Source organism: Oncorhynchus mykiss, chromosome 4, assembly GCF_013265735.2.
Source record: "Oncorhynchus mykiss isolate Arlee chromosome 4, USDA_OmykA_1.1, whole genome shotgun sequence".
NCBI classification, from domain to species: domain Eukaryota; kingdom Metazoa; phylum Chordata; class Actinopteri; order Salmoniformes; family Salmonidae; genus Oncorhynchus; species Oncorhynchus mykiss.
In genome coordinates, this window is record NC_048568.1 from 41,208,101 (window position 1) to 41,228,660 (window position 20,560).

The 20,560-nt window shown below is 42.7% G+C and overlaps 1 protein-coding gene across 2 annotated transcripts in view; it reads right to left on the reverse strand.

Moving 5' to 3' along the window:
- Positions 1 to 7,221: 7,221 nt before the first annotated feature.
- LOC110521118 (steroid hormone receptor ERR2-like) overlaps positions 7,222 to 20,560 on the reverse strand; it is a 100,992-nt gene continuing 87,653 nt past the window's right edge. For both annotated transcript variants that reach the window (XM_036976345.1, XM_036976344.1), the window contains 2 exons: positions 14,179 to 14,448; positions 7,222 to 8,356 (listed from right to left, as the gene is read on the reverse strand). In XM_036976345.1, coding sequence (XP_036832240.1) covers positions 8,112 to 8,356; positions 14,179 to 14,448 — 515 coding nt within the window. In that variant the 3' untranslated portion in view covers positions 7,222 to 8,111. The remainder of the gene's footprint in view (positions 8,357 to 14,178; positions 14,449 to 20,560) is intronic.

Consider the following 20,560-nt stretch of genomic DNA (forward strand, 5'->3'; position numbering starts at 1 on the left):
CCTAGTCAGTTGTACAACAGAAAGGGGAGATACCTAGTCAGTTGTACAACAGAAAGGGGAGATACCTAGTCAGTTGTACAACAGAAAGGGGGGATACCTAGTCAGTTGTACAACAGAAAGGGGAGATACCTAGTCAGTTGTACAACAGAAAGGGGAGATACCTAGTCAGTTGTACAACAGAAAGGGGAGATACCTAGTCAGTTGTACAACAGAAAGGGGGGATACCTAGTCAGTTGTACAACAGAAAGGGGAGATACCTAGTCAGTTGTACAACAGAAAGGGGAGATACCTAGTCAGTTGTACAACAGAAAGGGGAGATACCTAGTCAGTTGTACAACAGAAAGGGGTGGTACCTAATCAGTTGTACAACTGATCGCATTCGACTGAAATATGGTATTATATTTTCTATATTGCATAGCTAAATTAATTATACATAGATTACAATACTGTGGTTAAAATCTGACCTGGAGACAGTTCTGTCTTTTAGATGCACAGCAGATGTGGCTTACCATTGGGGGGAGATGACTGATCTTGGAGCAGTATATAGGGCATGGAATCTCTGTTCTCCTTAGGTCTTTAAAAAATAAAATCACTGAGAATTAGTCATCTTTTTGCCTAATTAACTCTTTCTCATCTCTCAACAACATTACAGTAGACTAGGTTTAACGAAAACAAACTGTAAGCTCACTGAACAGCTAGCTTGAACCATTGCAGATGGAGCTACCGAATTAGATACTTTTTCGATAGCTCTAATGGGTTGGTACGTTTTGTCAAAAGAGGGTGGTCACGTGTGTCTGCGAGCAGAGGATCGCTGGTTCGACCCCGTTATGGGGACAGGGACAGTGGAGGAAGATACAGGATCCTGTTAGCGGAACGCTGAAGCTCATTTCATATGGTTGACAGTAGAGGAGATGTTTTGAACAGAGTTTGGGGTTTAGATGAATAGTTCCACCTTTGAGAGGAGGGAGGTTGGGGTTGGTGGGTGCCGTGGGAATGACTGCCTCTACTGTATTGAGCTATAATTTGCTACACATTACATTACTGTATCTGTTCCCCATGTGGATCTCTGAAGAGGGGAACAGGGCTCTCTATCCCCTTCTCTCCGTCTCTCCCCTCTCCCCGTCTCTTCCCTCTCTGCCCAGGGTAGGACAGAATAGGGTTGACACAATACCAGTTTTGCGATACGACAGTACTCAATTATCCAAAGCAAAAATAAAACAAAGAGACAGACTAAACTCTATGGTTATTAAAAACCTGACATGTCAAATGTGTGATTTAGTCTATGGAGAAAAAACTAAATGTGACTGAGTGACAACAAAAGGCTGTGTGTTTAAAACAGGTTTTTTTTCTCACGAAAAACAGGCCGCTTCATGTTTTGTTTCCTTACCACGATACCTCTGAGTACAGCCATACTGGTGTCGTGGCAACCCCGTGACAGTACAGCCATACTGGTGTCGTGGCAACCCCGTGACAGTACAGCCATACTGGTGTCGTGGCAACCCCGTGACAGTACAGCCATACTGGTGTCGTGGCAACCCCGTGACAGTACAGCCATACTGGTGTCGTGGCAACCCCGTGACAGTACAGCCATACTGGTGTCGTGGCAACCCCGTGACAGTACAGCCATACTGGTGTCGTGGCAACCCCGTGACAGTACAGCCATACTGGTGTCGTGTCAACCACGTGACAGTACAGCCATACTGGTGTCGTGGCAACCCCGTGACAGTATAGCCATACTGGTGTCGTGGCAACCCTGTGACAGTACAGCCATACTGGTGTCGTGGCAACCCCGTGACAGTACAGCCATACTGGTGTCGTGTCAACCACGTGACAGTACAGCCATACTGGTGTCGTGGCAACCCCGTGACAGTATAGCCATACTGGTGTCGTGGCAACCCTGTGACAGTACAGCCATACTGGGGTCGTGGCAACCCCGTGACTGTACAGCCATACTGGTGTCGTGGCAACCCTGTGACAGTATAGCCATACTGGTGTCGTGGCAACCCCGTGACAGACCATCACTGTGACTGTATTCTCCACCAGATGTTTGAGTACTCCAACTAAATGGCACATAAATTACACGTAATGACACCACCATATGCTGGTAAACTTCTCTGGATCAAGAACACTAGTCAGAGATATGCTAGTAATGTAAATGCATAAATTAGAATACTGCTAATATATTCAGATTGATTTTTGATTCTTGTTGACTAGAGGTCTGAGTCCATACAGTATGTTATTATTGTTGACTAGAGGTCTGAGTCTATACAGTATGTTATTATTGTTGACTAGAGGTCTGAGTCCATACAGTATGTTGTTATTGTTGACTAGAGGTCTGAGTCTATACAGTATGTTATTATTGTTGACTAGAGGTCTGAGTCCATACAGTATGTTGTTATTGTTGACTAGAGGTCTGAGTCTATACAGTATGTTATTATTGTTGACTAGAGGTCTGAGTCTATACAGTATGTTATTATTGTTGACTAGAGGTCTGAGTCCATACAGTATGTTGTTATTATTGACTAGAGGTCTGAGTCTATACAGTATGTTATTATTCACTAGAGGTCTGAGTCCATACAGTATGTTATTATTGACTAGAGGTCTGAGTCCATACAGTATGTTATTATTGTTGACTAGAGGTCTGAGTCCATACAGTATGTTATTATTGTTGACTAGAGGTCTGAGTCCATACAGTATGTTATTATTGTTGACTAGAGGTCTGAGTCCATACAGTATGTTGTTATTGTTGACTAGAGGTCTGAGTCCATACAGTATGTTGTTATTGTTGACTAGAGGTCTGAGTCTATACAGTATGTTATTATTGTTGACTAGAGGTCTGAGTCTATACAGTATGTTATTATTGTTGACTAGAGGTCTGAGTCCATACAGTATGTTATTATTCACTAGAGGTCTGAGTCTATACAGTATGTTATTATTGTTGACTAGAGGTCTGAGTCCATACAGTATGTTATTATTCACTAGAGGTCTGAGTCCATACAGTATGTTATTATTGACTAGAGGTCTGAGTCCATACAGTATGTTGTTATTGTTGACTAGAGGTCTGAGTCTATACAGTATGTTATTATTGTTGACTAGAGGTCTGAGTCTATACAGTATGTTATTATTGTTGACTAGAGGTCTGAGTCCATACAGTATGTTATTATTCACTAGAGGTCTGAGTCCATACAGTATGTTATTATTGTTGACTAGAGGTCTGAGTCCATACAGTATGTTATTATTGTTGACTAGAGGTCTGAGTCTATACAGTATGTTATTATTGTTGACTAGAGGTCTGAGTCTATACAGTATGTTATTATTGTTGACTAGAGGTCTGAGTCTATACAGTATGTTATTATTGTTGACTAGAGGTCTGATTCCATACAGTATGTTATTATTGTTGACTAGAGGTCTGAGTCCTTACAGTATGTTATTATTGACTAGAGGTCTGAGTCCATACAGTATGTTATTATTGTTGACTAGAGGTCTGATTCCATACAGTATGTTATTATTGTTGACTAGAGGTCTGAGTCTATACAGTATGTTATTATTGTTGACTAGAGGTCTGAGTCCATACAGTATGTTATTATTGTTGACTAGAGGTCTGAGTCCATACAGTATGTTATTATTGACTAGAGGTCTGAGTCCATACAGTATGTTATTATTGACTAGAGGTCTGAGTCTATACAGTATGTTATTATTGTTGACTAGAGGTCTGAGTCCATACAGTATGTTATTATTGTTGACTAGAGGTCTGAGTCCATACAGTATGTTATTATTGTTGACTAGAGGTCTGAGTCCATACAGTATGTTATTATTGACTAGAGGTCTGAGTCTATACAGTATGTTATTATTGTTGACTAGAGGTCTGAGTCCATACAGTATGTTATTATTGACTAGAGGTCTGAGTCTATACAGTATGTTATTATTGTTGACTAGAGGTCTGAGTCCATACAGTATGTTATTATTGTTGACTAGAGGTCTGAGTCCATACAGTATGTTATTATTGTTGACTAGAGGTCTGAGTCCATACAGTATGTTATTATTGACTAGAGGTCTGAGTCTATACAATATGTTATTATTGTTGACTAGAGGTCTGAGTCTATACAGTATGTTATTATTGACTAGAGGTCTGAGTCCATACAGTATGTTATTATTGTTGACTAGAGGTCTGAGTCTATACAGTATGTTATTATTGTTGACTAGAGGTCTGAGTCCATACAGTATGTTATTATTGTTGACTAGAGGTCTGAGTCCATACAGTATGTTATTATTGACTAGAGGTCTGAGTCCATACAGTATGTTATTATTGTTGACTAGAGGTCTGAGTCTATAGGGTATGTTATTATTGTTGACTAGAGGTCTGAGTCCATAAAGTATGTTATTATTGTTGACTAGAGGTCTGAGTCTATACAGTATGTTATTATTGTTGACTAGAGGTCTGAGTCCATACAGTATGTTATTATTGTTGACTAGAGGTCTGAGTCCATATAGTATGTTATTATTGTTGACTAGAGGTCTGAGTCTATACAGTATGTTGTTATTGTTGACTAGAGGTCTGAGTCCATACAGTGTGTTATTATTGTTGACTAGAGGTCTGAGTCCATACAGTATGTTATTATTGACTAGAGGTCTGAGTCCATACAGTATGTTATTATTGACTAGAGGTCTGAGTCCATACAGTATGTTATTATTGACTAGAGGTCTGAGTCCATACAGTATGTTATTATTATTGACTAGAGGTCTGAGTCCATACAGTATGTTATTATTGTTGACTAGAGGTCTGAGTCTATACAGTATGTTATTATTATTGACTAGAGGTCTGAGTCCATACAGTATGTTATTATTGACTAGAGGTCTGAGTCCATACAGTATGTTATTATTGTTGACTAGAGGTCTGAGTCCATACAGTATGTTATTATTGACTAGAGGTCTGAGTCTATACAGTATGTTATTATTGTTGACTAGAGGTCTGAGTCCATACAGTATGTTATTATTGACTAGAGGTCTGAGTCCATACAGTATGTTATTATTGACTAGAGGTCTGAGTCCATACAGTATGTTATTATTGACTAGAGGTCTGAGTCCATACAGTATGTTATTATTGTTGACTAGAGGTCTGAGTCCATACAGTATGTTATTATTGACTAGAGGTCTGAGTCTATACAGTATGTTATTATTGTTGACTAGAGGTCCTAGTCCATACAGTATGTTATTATTGTTGACTAGAGGTCTGAGTCCATACAGTATGTTATTATTGACTAGAGGTCTGAGTCCATACAGTATGTTATTATTGTTGACTAGAGGTCTGAGTCCATACAGTATGTTATTATTGACTAGAGGTCTGAGTCCATACAGTATGTTATTATTGTTGACTAGAGGTCTGAGTCCATACAGTATGTTATTATTATTGACTAGAGGTCTGAGTCTATACAGTATGTTATTATTGTTGACTAGAGGTCTGAGTCCTTACAGTATGTTATTATTGTTGACTAGAGGTCTGAGTCCATACAGTATGTTATTATTGACTAGAGGTCTGAGTCCATACAGTATGTTATTATTGTTGACTAGAGGTCTGAGTCCATACAGTATGTTATTATTATTGACTAGAGGTCTGAGTCTATACAGTATGTTATTATTGTTGACTAGAGGTCTGAGTCCATACAGTATGTTATTATTGTTGACTAGAGGTCTGAGTCCATACAGTATGTTATTATTGACTAGAGGTCTGAATCCATACAGTATGTTATTATTGTTGACTAGAGGTCTGAGTCCATACAGTATGTTATTATTGTTGACTAGAGGTCTGAGTCCATACAGTATGTTATTATTGTTGACTAGAGGTCTGAGTCCATACAGTATGTTATTATTGACTAGAGGTCTGAGTCTATACAGTATGTTATTATTGTTGACTAGAGGTCTGAGTCTATACAGTATGTTATTATTGACTAGAGGTCTGAGTCCATACAGTATGTTATTATTGTTGACTAGAGGTCTGAGTCCATACAGTATGTTATTATTGACTAGAGGTCTGAGTCCATACAGTATGTTATTATTGACTAGAGGTCTGAGTCCATACAGTATACTAGGTTATTCTTTGCAGTATTATAAGTGTTAACTGAAATGTACACACACACACACACACACACACACACACACACACACACCACAGGAGGTTGGTGGCAGGAGGGGTTCGTGGTAATTGCTGGAACGGAATGGTATCAAATATGGTTTCCATGGTTTCCATGTGTTTGATGCCATTCTATTCGCTTTGTTCCAGCCATTATTATGAGCCTTCCTCCCCTCAGCAGCCTCCACTGATTCACTTCACACACACATTTTGCTTAGGTGTCTTTAGTATCTAAAAGCAGTAGTGATGAGCAGATACGACCAGTGAGAATGAGCTAATGTACTACATTCATTAGTGCCACATTATTACCTAGGACCCAGAGACTCAGTGCAACATATTTAACTACTGTACAGATGTAGGATCTTAATTTGAACCAGTTTGCTACAGCAGGGAACTAATCCTGCGGCAACAAGGAAATGTTAATTATTATGTGGATCATAATTAAATGGACATTTTTGTAGTAGTTGATACATTTTTTGTAAGGAAAAAAATCAAGTCTTAAATTTCAAAGTGGAAATTAAAAATGCCAGAAGCCGTTTTAAACCTCAATTACTCAAGTTTTTAATTTCCTGCATTGCAGAAAGTAATACTGAGACAGGGTGATCAAATTAACATCCTGAATCTGTATGCTCACCAGTTCACTACACCTTTAGATTTAAAAAGGGTTCAAAAAAATAATTATTCGGCTGCCTCCATAGGAAAACCCCTTTGGGTTCCAAGTAGAACCCCTTTGGGTTCCAATTAGAACCCCTTTGGGTTCCAATTAGAACCCTTTGGGTTCCAAGTAGAATCCCTTTGGGTTCCAAGTAGAATCCCTTTTTGGTTCCAAGTAGAATCCCTTTTTGGTTCCAAGTAGAACCTTTTGGGTTCCAGGTAGAATCCCTTTGGGTTCCAAGTAGAACTCTTTTTGGTTCCAAGAAGAACCCTTTTGGGTTCCAAGAAGAACCCTTTTGGGTTCCATGTACAGACCTTTTGGGTTCCAGGTAGAGCTCTACCTTGAACCAAAAAATGTTTTTTGAAAGAGTTCTCCTACTGGTACAGCCAAAGAACCCTTTTAGATTATAGAGAGAATATATATATATATATATATTTATTTAGAAGAGTGCACTCCATCCCTCTCTAAGCACCAGACTTGGATGGAACAGTGTTGTTGATGAAACTAGGAGGAGGTAAATGTGTTACGAACAGACCTGGGTTCAAATAATATTTGGAATGAGTTTGCTTGACCAACTGAATTAAATGGTATAGTCCCAAAAGGGCAAATCTCACCGATATGGCACTCCAGGCAGACTCAATCAAACGTTCAACATATTTTGAAAGATTTCAATTGAATTTGAACCCAGATCTGGTTAGGAAGACTTCAGAAGCTTTTATCTTCATAGGTGTAGGGATCTGTTTCTTTGAGGTTGATTGAAGAACATAATATGAAATCATCCCCAAACCCCTTTAACACTGCAATTTGACACAATAACCGTAAATACATATATACCAGACTGTAATGCTGTACATCTGCGATTCTAAAACAAAAGAGAAAGATAACTGAGCGGCTCTAACCATTCAGATTCATCACAACACATTACTAATAGTCATACTTCAGCTTCAAGGTGAAAAAAACCCCAAAACAAACCTCTTTACAACTGAGATTCTAAAACAAAAGAGAAAGATAACTCCCAGTAGCTACCGGTGATCTAGAGCAGAAGGGTCTCTGATTATAACAAGACCCACAGTTCTGTACACAGCATCTTCACATACATGACTATATCCTACATCAAAGCGTTTTATATTCACCCCTAAAATCTGTTGGTCTATTTTCCTGCTCTATTCCTCTTCTTTAGTTCTAGATGTGGGTTTCGCACCACAGTAACAGCAGTCAACTTCATCCCGTAGCTGTCATAGGTCTCCATGGTGTTACCCCACCTATTCACAGGCTGTCCATCCTCCTCATTGAGTGATGCAGCTGTCCGTCAATCCCCCGGTCCAATCATCAAGCCTTGGCCTCCAGCATCTCCAGGAAGAGTTTGTGCATGGGCACTTTTCCCTGCACCTTGATGCTGTAGAAGTGCTGCACGGCCTTGGCCGCGGTCTGACGGAGCAAGGGAAGGGTCATCAGCAGCTTTCCTGTCCGCCGAGGGTCCTCCGTGTTGTGGGCACCTTCTAAGTCCTGCAATGCCTCATGGAGAGAGTCCTGGAGCCTCTGAACAGCCTCTACATCCTCTATATGCATGGAGTCTATACGGAGGTAGAGGAGGAGAGAAGGAGGGACGGTGGGAGAGGCGGGGAGGGAGAGGAGACGGGAAGGAGAGAGGGAGGGAGAGAGGGAGGGAGAGGAGACGGGAAGGAGAGGAGGGAAGGAGAGAGGGAAGGAGAGAGGGAAGGAGAGAGAGAAGGAGAGGAGGGAGGGAGAGGAGACGGAGAGGAGAGAGGGAGGGAGAGGAGGGAAGGAGAGAGGGAAGGAGAGAGGGAGAAACTTAAGTTGTCTTTTATTTAATACCAACAAAAAGCAGCTCGCAAATAAACTTTTTTTAGGAGCCACTTTAAATTCAGTGGCTCGTTTTTTTTTTAGCAAGCATCCAATTTCTGAATCTCTCTCTCTCTCTCTCTCTCTCTAGTGAATGGTTAATCACGGGACTTAATAAATGCCTGTGCTTGGCCAGGACTCCAGGGAGAGTATGGCTTGGCTGCATGAATAGAAATACCTTGTGGATAGGCAGGGAAAAATATTCATTTCTCTGTATACTGTACCATATCTACATATCTACTAATGCATTAGTGTGTGTGTGTGTGTGTGTGTGTGTGTGTGTGTGTGTGTGTGTGTGTGTGTGTGTGTGTGTATTAGCAGGGTATCTTTCAAGTGACGGATAGCGGCAGATGGCCCTGATTTCCTTAAGAGAAACCAGTCCCTTAATAGACAAACACTCTCGGATAAAAGCAGCCTGAACTGAAACGCACAGCGAACCTCCACTTTATATGAAGTCTGCTTAGTCCAAAATACAATCACATGTTGGCTAGTGGATTTCCCGGGTTAGGGATAACGCTGTTAGAAAGTGCATTTGATTTGCACAGCAGCCTAACTGGATCGAGTTGACACTTGAAATGCAGTGGAAAATGTCTGGTTCTGTGAACTGGGTAATGTTTAGAACACAGGACAACATAATCTTTCATGAGAGACACAAAATGGGACTGCCTGTTTATAAATCACCGGATGATTCACCACGGGACTGCCTGTTTAAACATCAACGGATGAGTCACCACGGGACTGCCTGTTTATAAATCACTGGATGAGTCACCATGGGACTGCCTGTTTATAAATCACTGGATGAGTCACCATGGGACTGCCTGTTTATACATCAACGGATGAGTCACCACAGGACTGCCTGTTTATACATCAACGGATGAGTCACCATGGGACTGCCTGTTTATAAATCACCGGATGATTCACCATGGGACTGCCTGTTTATAAATCACCGGATGATTCACCATGGGACTGCCTGTTTATAAATCACCGGATGATTCACCACGGGACTGCCTGTTTATACATCAACGGATGAGTCACCACGGGACTGCCTGTTTATACATCAACGGATGAGTCACCATGGGACTGCCTGTTTATAAATCACCGGATGATTCACCATGGGACTGCCTGTTTATAAATCACCGGATGATTCACCACGGGACTGCCTGTTTATACATCAACGGATGAGTCACCACGGGACTGCCTGTTTATACATCAACGGATGAGTCACCATGGGACTGCCTGTTTATACATCAACGGATGAGTCACCATGGGACTGCCTGTTTATACATCAATGGATGAGTCACCATGGGACTGCTCGTTTATACATCAACGGATGAGTCACCACGGGACTGCCTGTTTATACATCACTGGATGAGTCACCATGGGACTGCCTGTTTATACATCAACGGATGAGTCACCATGGAACTGCCTGTTTATACATCAACGGATGAGTCACCATGGGACTGCCTGTTTATACATCAATGGATGAGTCACCATGGGACTGCTCGTTTATACATCAACGGATGAGTCACCATGGGACTGCCTGTTTATACATCAATGGATGAGTCACCACGGGACTGCCTGTTTATACATCAACGGATGAGTCACCATGGCACTTAACACAGTAAAAGAAGAGAAGAAGAAGAAATTGAGGCAGAAGAAAGTAAAGGGTTAATTATGTTCCTAACTGTCTCTTACCAGGCAGCTAGCCGTTTTCTCACACACACACACACACACACACACACACACACACACACACACACACACACACACACACATGCACACACAACCACACACACACACACACACACGCACACACACACACACACACACACACACACACACACACACACACACACACACACACACACACACACACACACACACACACACACACACACACACACACACACACACACACACACACATGCACACACAACCACACACACACACACACACACATACACACACACACACACACACACACACACACACACATGCACACACAACCACACACACACACACACACACATGCACACACACACACACATGCACACACAACCACACACACACACACACACATACACACACACACACACACACACACACACACACACACACACACACACACACACACACACACACACACACACACACACACACACACACACACACACACACCTTCTGTATAAATTATCTTTCTATCTAGGGAAATTAACTAGCCTCCACATGTGTTCTGTTCCAGTCTTCATGTGGTCCTATACTCCGCTGTGCATGTGTGTGTGTGCGCTGTGTGTGCCTGTGTGCATGTTTGTGTGGTTGTGTGTGTGCATGCATGTGTGTGTGTGGTTGTGTGTGCATGCATGCATGTGTGTGTGTGTGTGTGTGTGTGTGTGTGTGTGTGTGTGTGTGTGGTTGTGTGTGCATGTGTGTGTGTGTGTGTGGTTGTGTGTGCATGTGTGTTGGTGTGTGTGTGTGTGTTTGTGGTTGTGTGTGTGCATGCATGCGTGTGTGTTTGTGTTCAGTGTGTGAAGGGCGCAATGCAAAACTAACTTTGAAGAAACAATTTCCATGTAATCCATCAGCTGGCTGGAGTAGATCCCATCGATACTGAGCTAATTACTAAATCAATGGCCATGATTTTCCACAGCTGTCACACAAACACACACCTACGGCACCAGATTTCTGTGAGACAGTGTTCAAATGCCTCTCAGCTGGCCGGGCCTCTCAGCTGGCCGGGCCTCTCAGCTTCTCTGATCCCCTTCTACCAACCACTCTATACCGCTCTTCATCTCTTTCTGTTGTACCTCTCTCCATCTCTTTCTCTTTCTGTTATACCTCTATCCCTCCCTTTCTCTTACTGTTATACCTCTCTCCATCCCTTTCTGTTGTACCTCTCTCCATCCCTTTCTCTTTCTGTTGTACCTCTCCATCCCTTTCTGTTGTACCTCTCTCCATCCCTTTCTCTTTCTGTTATACCTCTCTCCATCCCTTTCTCTTTCTGTTGTACCTCTCCATCCCTTTCTGTTATACCTCTCTCCATCCCTTTCTGTTGTACCTCTCTCCATCCCTTTCTCTTTCTGTTATACCTCCCTCCATCCCTTTCTGTTATACCTCTCTCCATCCCTTTCTCTTTCTGTTATACCTCCCTCCATCCCTTTCTGTTATACCCCTCTCCATCCCTTTCTGTTGTACCTCTCCATCTCTTTCTGTTATACCTCTCTCCATCCCTTTCTGTTGTACCTCTCTCCATCCCTTTCTCTTTCTGTTATACCTCTCTCCATCCCTTTCTGTTGTACCTCTCCATCTCTTTCTGTTATACCTCTCTCCATCCCTTTCTGTTGTACCTCTCTCCATCCCTTTCTCTTTCTGTTATACCTCTCCATCCCTTTCTGTTGTACCTCTCTCCATCCCTTTCTCTTTCTGTTATACCTCCCTCCATCCCTTTCTGTTGTACCTCTCTCCATCCCTTTCTGTTGTACCTCTCTCCATCCCTTTCTGTTGTACCTCTCTCCATCCCTTTCTGTTGTACCTCTCTCCATCCCTTTCTGTTGTACCTCTCTCCATCCCTTTCTCTTTCTGTTATACCTCCCTCCATCCCTTTCTGTTATACCTCTCTCCATCCCTTTCTGTTATACCTCTCTCCATCCCTTTCTCTTTCTGTTATACCTCTCTCCATCCCTTTCTGTTGTACCTCTCCATCTCTTTCTGTTATACCTCTCTCCATCCCTTTCTGTTGTACCTCTCTCCATCCCTTTCTCTTTCTGTTATACCTCTCCATCCCTTTCTGTTGTACCTCTCTCCATCCCTTTCTCTTTCTGTTATACCTCCCTCCATCCCTTTCTGTTGTACCTCTCTCCATCCCTTTCTGTTGTACCTCTCTCCATCCCTTTCTGTTGTACCTCTCTCCATCCCTTTCTGTTGTACCTCTCTCCATCCCTTTCTGTTGTACCTCTCTCCATCCCTTTCTCTTTCTGTTATACCTCCCTCCATCCCTTTCTGTTATACCTCTCTCCATCCCTTTCTGTTATACCTCTCTCCATCCCTTTCTCTTTCTGTTATATCTCTCTCCATCCCTTTCTCTTTCTGTTATACCTCTCTCCATCCCTTTCTCTTTCTGTTGTACCTCTCTCCATCCCTTTCTGTTGTACCTCTCTCCATCTCTTTCTGTTGTACCTCTCCATCTCTTTCTGTTGTACCTCTCTCCATCCATTTCTCTTTCTGTTATGCCTCTCTCCATCCCTTTCTCTTTCTGTTATACCTCTCTCCATCCCTTTCTGTTGTACCTCTCTCCATCTCTTTCTGTTGTACCTCTCCATCTCTTTCTGTTATACCTCTCTCCATCCCTTTCTCTTTCTGTTATACCTCTCTCCATCCCTTTCTCTTTCTGTTATACCTCTCTCCATCCCTTTCTGTTATACCTCTCTCCATCCCTTTCTCTTTCTGTTATACCTCTCTCCATCCCTTTCTCTTTCTGTTATACCTCTCTCCATCCCTTTCTCTTTCTGTTGTACCTCTCTCCATCCCTTTCTCTTTCTGTTATACTTCTCTCCATCCCTTTCTGTTATACCTCTCTCCATCCCTTTCTCGTTCTGTTATACCTCTCTCCATCCCTTTCTGTTATACCTCTCTCCATCCCAGGAGAAAAAAAACAGTCATTGGTTAGTAAGGGGACAGGACCCTCCAAACAGTCATTGATTAGTAAGGGGACAGGACCCTCCAAACAGTCATTGATTAGTAAGGGGACAGGACCCTCCAAACAGTCATTGATTAGTAAGGGGACAAGCAAACTGTCGATAGGAGAGAGGCATCTTCACATGGAAACAAACAAGCCCCGTCGCTCCCTGATGCTCATTCCACTCCACTTAACACATTTTATTGACATATACTGTTTTCCTAATGAAATGCTAAATATATCTCCCTTGGCTGTGGAGAGCTGGCAGGAAGCTACTGTTATAGAGACAGAGAAAGATGAGAGAGAGAGAGAGAGGGGGGGGGCAAAAGAGGGGAGGAGAGAGAAAGAGGGGAGGAGAGAGAAAAAGAGGGGAGGAGAGAGAAAGAGGGGAGGAGAGAGAAAGAGGGGAGGAGAGGGAGAGAGAAAAAGAGGGAGAGAGAAAAGAGATAGAGAACACTGACAATCACACACAGACGCTATACACACACACACGTGCCTTCAGAAGAGGCGAGCACGCACACACACACACACACACAGTGGCACAGCAGGGACATTTAATTAAACAGCCGTGTTGTTGACCCCTTTGTCCCCTCTTATCTCAGATCGTCTGTGTGGATGCGATCGCCCTCTGAGATTGGCGACATTTTGTTTTGTTTTAATTACATGTCAGCTACTTAGATTTACCAGAGATTGACCATTCAGACATACTCTAATGTCAATCTTTAAGGGGGACTGTTTCCTGTGTCTTCTATCAACAAGTGTGTTATGAGTCTGACATATTTCAGCAAATATAGTAATAATAATTTGTGCGTGTGTGTATGTTTGTGCATTTCTGACTGTGTCTGTCATCTGTGTCCGTACCTGAGTTAGCGAGGGCGATGGCCTTGAGCGTGACAAACTCCTCCTTCTCCACGCTCAGCTTCTTATAGCGTCGGACCAGAGGCAGAATGGCAACGTGCAGGTCCAGCAGGCCAGATAGACGAGCGTGCTCCTCATCCACCACATAGTCCTCGGCATACACCAGCTCCTCCTCACAGGCCAACGAGCGGAACACGATGCTCAGGACCAGGATCTCCATCCAGGCACTCTGCAGTAGACTCATCTGGTCTGCCAGAGACAGGCTGGAGAATCCTAGAGGAGGATAGGTCAGGTTTAGGCCGAATATATATATATATATATATATATATATATATATATATATATATATATATATATATATTGGTTTGCCTTATTGGCTCCATGTGGAGGGTGTTTGACTTTCACACCAGCATGGCGATTTTAAATCAAATACCCAATTGTAATTTCCCACATTTATTAGTTAAATCAAGGAGCTAGGTCACAAAGAAAATACAATTTCCAGCAAATTTGACACAGTTTACTAACGAACAAGCGGGGTAAAATATGTATATTTTTACTCTGGGAATGTATCGGAGTCACGATCACTAGAAACTCAGTTTGCAAAAACTGTACACTGATTGTCCAAAACATTAGGAACACCTTCCTGATGTTGAGTTGCACCCCCTTTTGCCCTCAGAACAGACTCAATTTGTCGGGGCGGTCATGGACTCTACAAGGTGTCGAAAGCGTTCCACAGGGACGCTGACCCATGTTGACTCCAATGCTTCTGGTGTCTGGGCAGGCCACTGCAGTAAGCTGAATTCACTGTCATGTTTGTGGAACTATTCCCGGACAAATCTAGCCTTGTGGCATAGGGGCATCGTCCTGCAGAAAAAAATATATATATTTGCAGTTGGATAGACTGCGGACATGAAGCGATGCACCTGATTGGCTATGAGGTTCAGATATTATGTTAAAACACGTTTATCAAGGGGCCCAATGTGTGCCATGAAAACACACCCCACGCCACCACCAGCCTACAATGTTGCCATGCGGCATGATGGACGCATGTACTCCCTCGTCCTCCCATGTACTCCCTCGTCCTCCCATGTACTCCCTCGTTCTCCCATGTTCTCCCTCTTCCTCCCATGTACTCCCTCTTCCTCCCATGTACTCCCTCTTCCTCCCATGTACTCCCTCGTCCTCCCATGTTCTCCCTCGTCCTCCCATGTTCTCCCCCTTCCTCCCATGTTCTCCCTCGTCCTCCCATGTACTCCCCCTTCCTCCCATGTACTCCCTCGTCCTCCCATGTTCTCCCTCGTCCTCCCATGTTCTCCCCCTTCCTCCCATGTTCTCCCCCGTCCTCCCATGTTCTCCCTCGTCCTCCCATGTACTCCCTCGTCCTCCCATGTACTCCCTCGTTCTCCCATTTACTCCCTCATCCTCCCATGTTCTCCCTCTTCCTCCCATGTTCTCCCCCTTCCTCCCATGTTCTCCCTCGTCCTCCCATGTACTCCCCCTTCCTCCCATGTACTCCCTCGTCCTCCCATGTACTCCCTCGTCCTCCCATGTACTCCCTCGTTCTCCCATTTCGTCCCTCGTTCTCCCATTTCGTCCCTCGTCCTCCCATGTACTCCCCCTTCCTCCCATGTACTCCCTCGTCCTCCCATGTACTCCCTCGTCCTCCCATGTACTCCCTCGTCCTCCCATCAGCGTGAAACAGCAGGAACCAGGATTCATCAGACCGGGCTGAACGTTTTTCCAATTCTCCAATGTTTTCGTTTCTCAGCCCTCTGTAACCGCAGTTTCTAGTCTTTCTCCTGAAAGAGGTGGAACTCTGTCAGGTCATTGGCTGCCGTACCCCATTCGTGTGAAAGTACGACGAGTTGTGCATTATTTTACGGGGTCTTTGGGCACCAATGTTGCACTGGACTGTCGCAACTGTAGCCTGCCTGTTGCTCTGCACACTTCATGTCAGCCTCCTTAATGTCCGCTTTCATGAATGCCCCATTTTCGACCATTGGCTGGATGTGCTTTTAGTGATGGACCATTCTTGATACACACGGGAAAGTGTTGAGTGTGAAAAAACCCAGCAGCGTTGCAGTTCTTGACACACTCAAACCGGTGCGCCTGGCACCTACTACCATTACCCCGTTCAATGGCACTTCAATCGTTGTCTTATCCGTTCACCCTCTGAATGGCACACATACACAATCTCAATTGTCTCAAGGCTTTAAAATCATTCTTTAACTCGTCTCCTCCCTTTTCATCTACACTGATCTGAAGTGGATTTTAACAACTGACGTCAATAACGGACCATAGCTTCCACCTGGATTCACCTGGTCAGTCTGTCAAGTCAAACAGCAGGTGTCCTTAATTAATATGTTTTCCCTAAGAGTTCTACAAAGTCGGTCGAATCTCATTGAGAATTATTTACAGCTGTAATGACTGCCAATGGGTGCTTCAACAAAGGGACTCTTTAACTTTGTTTCGCTTTGAAAATGGTGGAGTAGATCTGTAGATTTACACCTTTAAAAACACTTAAAACTTACTTTAAATCAGAAAGTATTGTATTTTGTAGATTATTATTATTTATTTTTTTTAAATATATTTTGAATCCCCTAATTTTTAAGATTTGCAAGGGGTGTGTAAACTTTAACGGGATTGTGCAACTGGACTTTATAATTTCGTTCTGTGAAGCTGTTCTGTGGCTGTGAGAGAAGCAGGGGTAGCACGGGATAGGTGAAATTGAGGCGCTTCAATATGGACCACTCGACACACAGGCGCAAAGGGCTCTTACGGCAGCATTTAAAATGTGACCCTAAGATTTTTTCCGTCGGCTTTTGATTCCGAGTATTTTTTTAATAACAATGTTATGAAATCAACCATGTCTAGCGCATAATTACAAAAATGTGCTGCATTTTGATAAGGCAATCCTATGAAATGACTGTGGAATACAGCAAATACACAGAGGTTTACCCCAAAATATGGCAACTATTTATGTATTACTTTAAAACAGAAAGTATTGTATTTTAATGTGTATTTATATATAATTACTGTTGAAAACTGTAAATATAGTGATTTACCCCAAACATTGGCTATTTAGAACGCATTTCGAACAATATGTTCCAGTTCATTCACATCTTAAAACTTTTATCAGAAATGACTGTTTTTCTTTCTATAATTTTAGCCTATCGAAAGCAGGGAATGTCTGTTAATTAACAGTTGTTGTCACTCTTACTTTTAATGTAAAAGTCTGTCATTTAATTAAAAGATTTTAATTTGAATCTACAAAAAAAATCGTATCTATTTTTACGGTTAATGTTTGGCACCCTGTGCGGCCTTGAGTTTGACTGTTTTTTTTGTTTTTTACAGCGTAGATATAGGGTGACTGGAAGCCTAATGGTTAAGAGTGTTGGGGCTTAAACCTCGTGGCTCCTGTAAGAGCGTTGGGGCTTAAACCTCGTGGCTCCTGTAAGAGCGTTGGGGCTTAAACCTCGTGGCTCCTGTAAGAGTGTTGGGGCTTAAACCTCGTGGCTCCTGTAAGAGCGTTGGGGCTTAAACCTCGTGGCTCCTGTAAGAGCGTTGGGGCTTAAACCTCGTGTCTCCTGAAAGAGCGTTGGGGCTTAAACCTCGTGGCTCCTGTAAGAGCGTTGGGGCTTAACCCTCGTGTCTCCTGTAAGAGCGTTGGGGCTTAAACCTCGTGTCTCCTGTAAGAGCGTTGGGGCTTAAACCTCGTGTCTCCTGTAAGAGCGTTGGGGCTTAACCCTCGTTTCTCCTGTAAGAGTGTCTGCTAAGTGACTAACATGTAAATGTAACATACTGCTAAGTGATTAACATGTAAATGTAACATACACTGACTGGACAAAACATTAAGAACACCTGCTCTTTCCATGACAGACTGACCAGGAGAATCCAGGTGAAGGCTATGATCCCTTATTGATATCACTTCAAATCCACTTCAATCAGTGGATTTTATGAAGGGGAGGAGACAAAAAAGTTAAAAAGGTTAAAGAAGGATTTTAAAGCTTTGAGGCAATTGAGACATGGATTGTGTATGTGTGTCGTTCAAAGGGGCCAGACAAAAGATTTAAGTGCCTTTGAACGGGGTATGGTAGTAGGTGCCAGGCACACCGGTTCATGTCAAGAACTGCAGAGCAGATGGGTTTTTCAGACTCAACAGTTTCCTGTGTGTATCAAGAATGGTCCACCACCCAAAGAACATCCAGCCAACTTGACACAATTGTAGAAACCATTGGAGTCAACATGGGCCAGCATCCCTGTGGAACGCTTTCCAACACCTTGTAGAGTCCATGACCCAACGAATTGAGGCTGTTCTGAGGGCAAAGGGGGCTGCAACTCAATATTAGGAAGGTATACTCAGTATATATATATATATACATACACTGTATGTATATTTGTGTATGTTAATCAGGTATCAGATACAGTCAGTAAGTCTGCTGTAGATAGGAAGGAATAACACTATGTATATTTATATATGTATATCCGCCTCTCCTTCCAGTTCTCTGCTGCCAATGACTGGAACGAACTACAAAAATCTCTGAAACTGGAAACACTTATCTCCCTCACTAGCTTTAAGCACCAGCTGTCAGAGCAGCTCACAGATTACTGCACCTGTACATAGCCCACCTATAATTTAGCCCAAACAACTACCTCTACTGTATTTAATTTATTTATTTATTTTGCTCCTTTGCACCCCATTATTTTTATCTCTACTTTGCACATTCTTCCACTGCAAATCTACCATTCCAGTGTTTTACTTGCTATATTGTATTTACTTTGCCACCATGGCCTTTTTGCCTTTACCTCCCTTATCTCACCTCATTTGCTCACATTGTATATAGACTTGTTTATACTGTATTATTGACTGCATGTTTGTTTTATTCCATGTGTAACTCTGTGTCGTTGTATGTGTCGAACTGCTTTGCTTTATCTTGGCCAGGTCGCAATTGTAAATGAGAACTTGTTCTCAACTTGCCTACCTGGTTAAATAACGGTGAAATAAATACATGTTTGTGTATGTTAATCAGGTATCAGATACAGTCAGTAAGTATGCTGTAGATAAAGTAATGACACTGTAAAAGGACAACAAAATGTTTTGCTCTGATTCCAACTCTACAAATGGACAAGCACGGTTTCCATCTCATCTATACGCCGACCTTTGACCTCACTCTGCAGTCAGGTCGGTGAGCTCAAGCCCCCATGTGTTTTCTTGAGTCCCACGATCACACTGGCGTGATAGTAGGGCTTCTAAACCCCTCTTTTTAATTTATTTATTAATTTTTATAACTACTGTGTTTGAGCTACGGACTGAAGTGTTCTTTGCGGTTTCAAGGCGCCCGTATGCTTCCCATCCGAAACAGTTTGTGCATATATTACAATGACGTACGTGTTGTGCCATTTTTTGTTTGTTTTGGACTTCGGCAAGGTTTTTTTTCCCCCGGCTGCTCGTTCACACAACAATTTTTTCTCGGGGTAAGCTGAAGTTCGGTAGCCGAAGTCTACGCCCCTTCATCTGTGATTGGTCATCAGTAGAGATTCTTCAGAATCAGATTAGTCAGATGTAAAATTGAACGACTAAGATCTCCTCGGGCAAAAACTTCTAAATTAATGACAGATTTCTCGAGTTCTTAGATGAATTCAAACTGTTTTTGAGATAGCCAGTACACACTATGCCGTCTCAAATTGGACAAACAGTGCTATAGATGCTTTTTTTCTAGTTTTTCAAGCAAAGGTCTTTTAAGGGAAGATGCGAGGCACAGATGTTCACTTCGCCTAGCCGAGTTCTGCTAGGAGCAAACCGATCCTAGTATGCAGACAGCTTTAGTGATAATGTAGGGGCGGTGACTCATTAGGGACATGGTTTGCTTACTTCTCTTTTAATGCCCACAGCTCTCATTCCAGTTCATCTAATCTGTTTTTGGCATTACATGTTAGAAGGGACTCACGGTCACGGCCGGTTGTGACACAGCCCGGGATCAAACCCGGGTTTGTAGCGACGCCTCAAGCACTGCGATGTAGTGCCTTAGACTGCTGCGCCGCTCGGAAGGCCCCTTCAATGCACTTATTAATGAAGCCGGTGACTGATGTAGTAAACTCCTCTATGTTATCGGATGAATACCAGAATATATTCCAGACTGTGCTGTCGAAAAACAGATAGCCAGCCCTGATAGATAACAGTTCTCTCTCATAGAGCCCTAATAGATAACAGTTCTCTCTCATAGAGCCCTAATAGATAACAGTTCTCTCTCATAGAGCCCTAATAAATAACAGTTATCTCTCATAGAGCACTAATAGATAACAGTTATCTCTCATAGAGCCCTAACAGATAACAGTTCTCTCTCTCAGCAGTTCACTCTCTATTCATTTGCCATCATTACAGTGC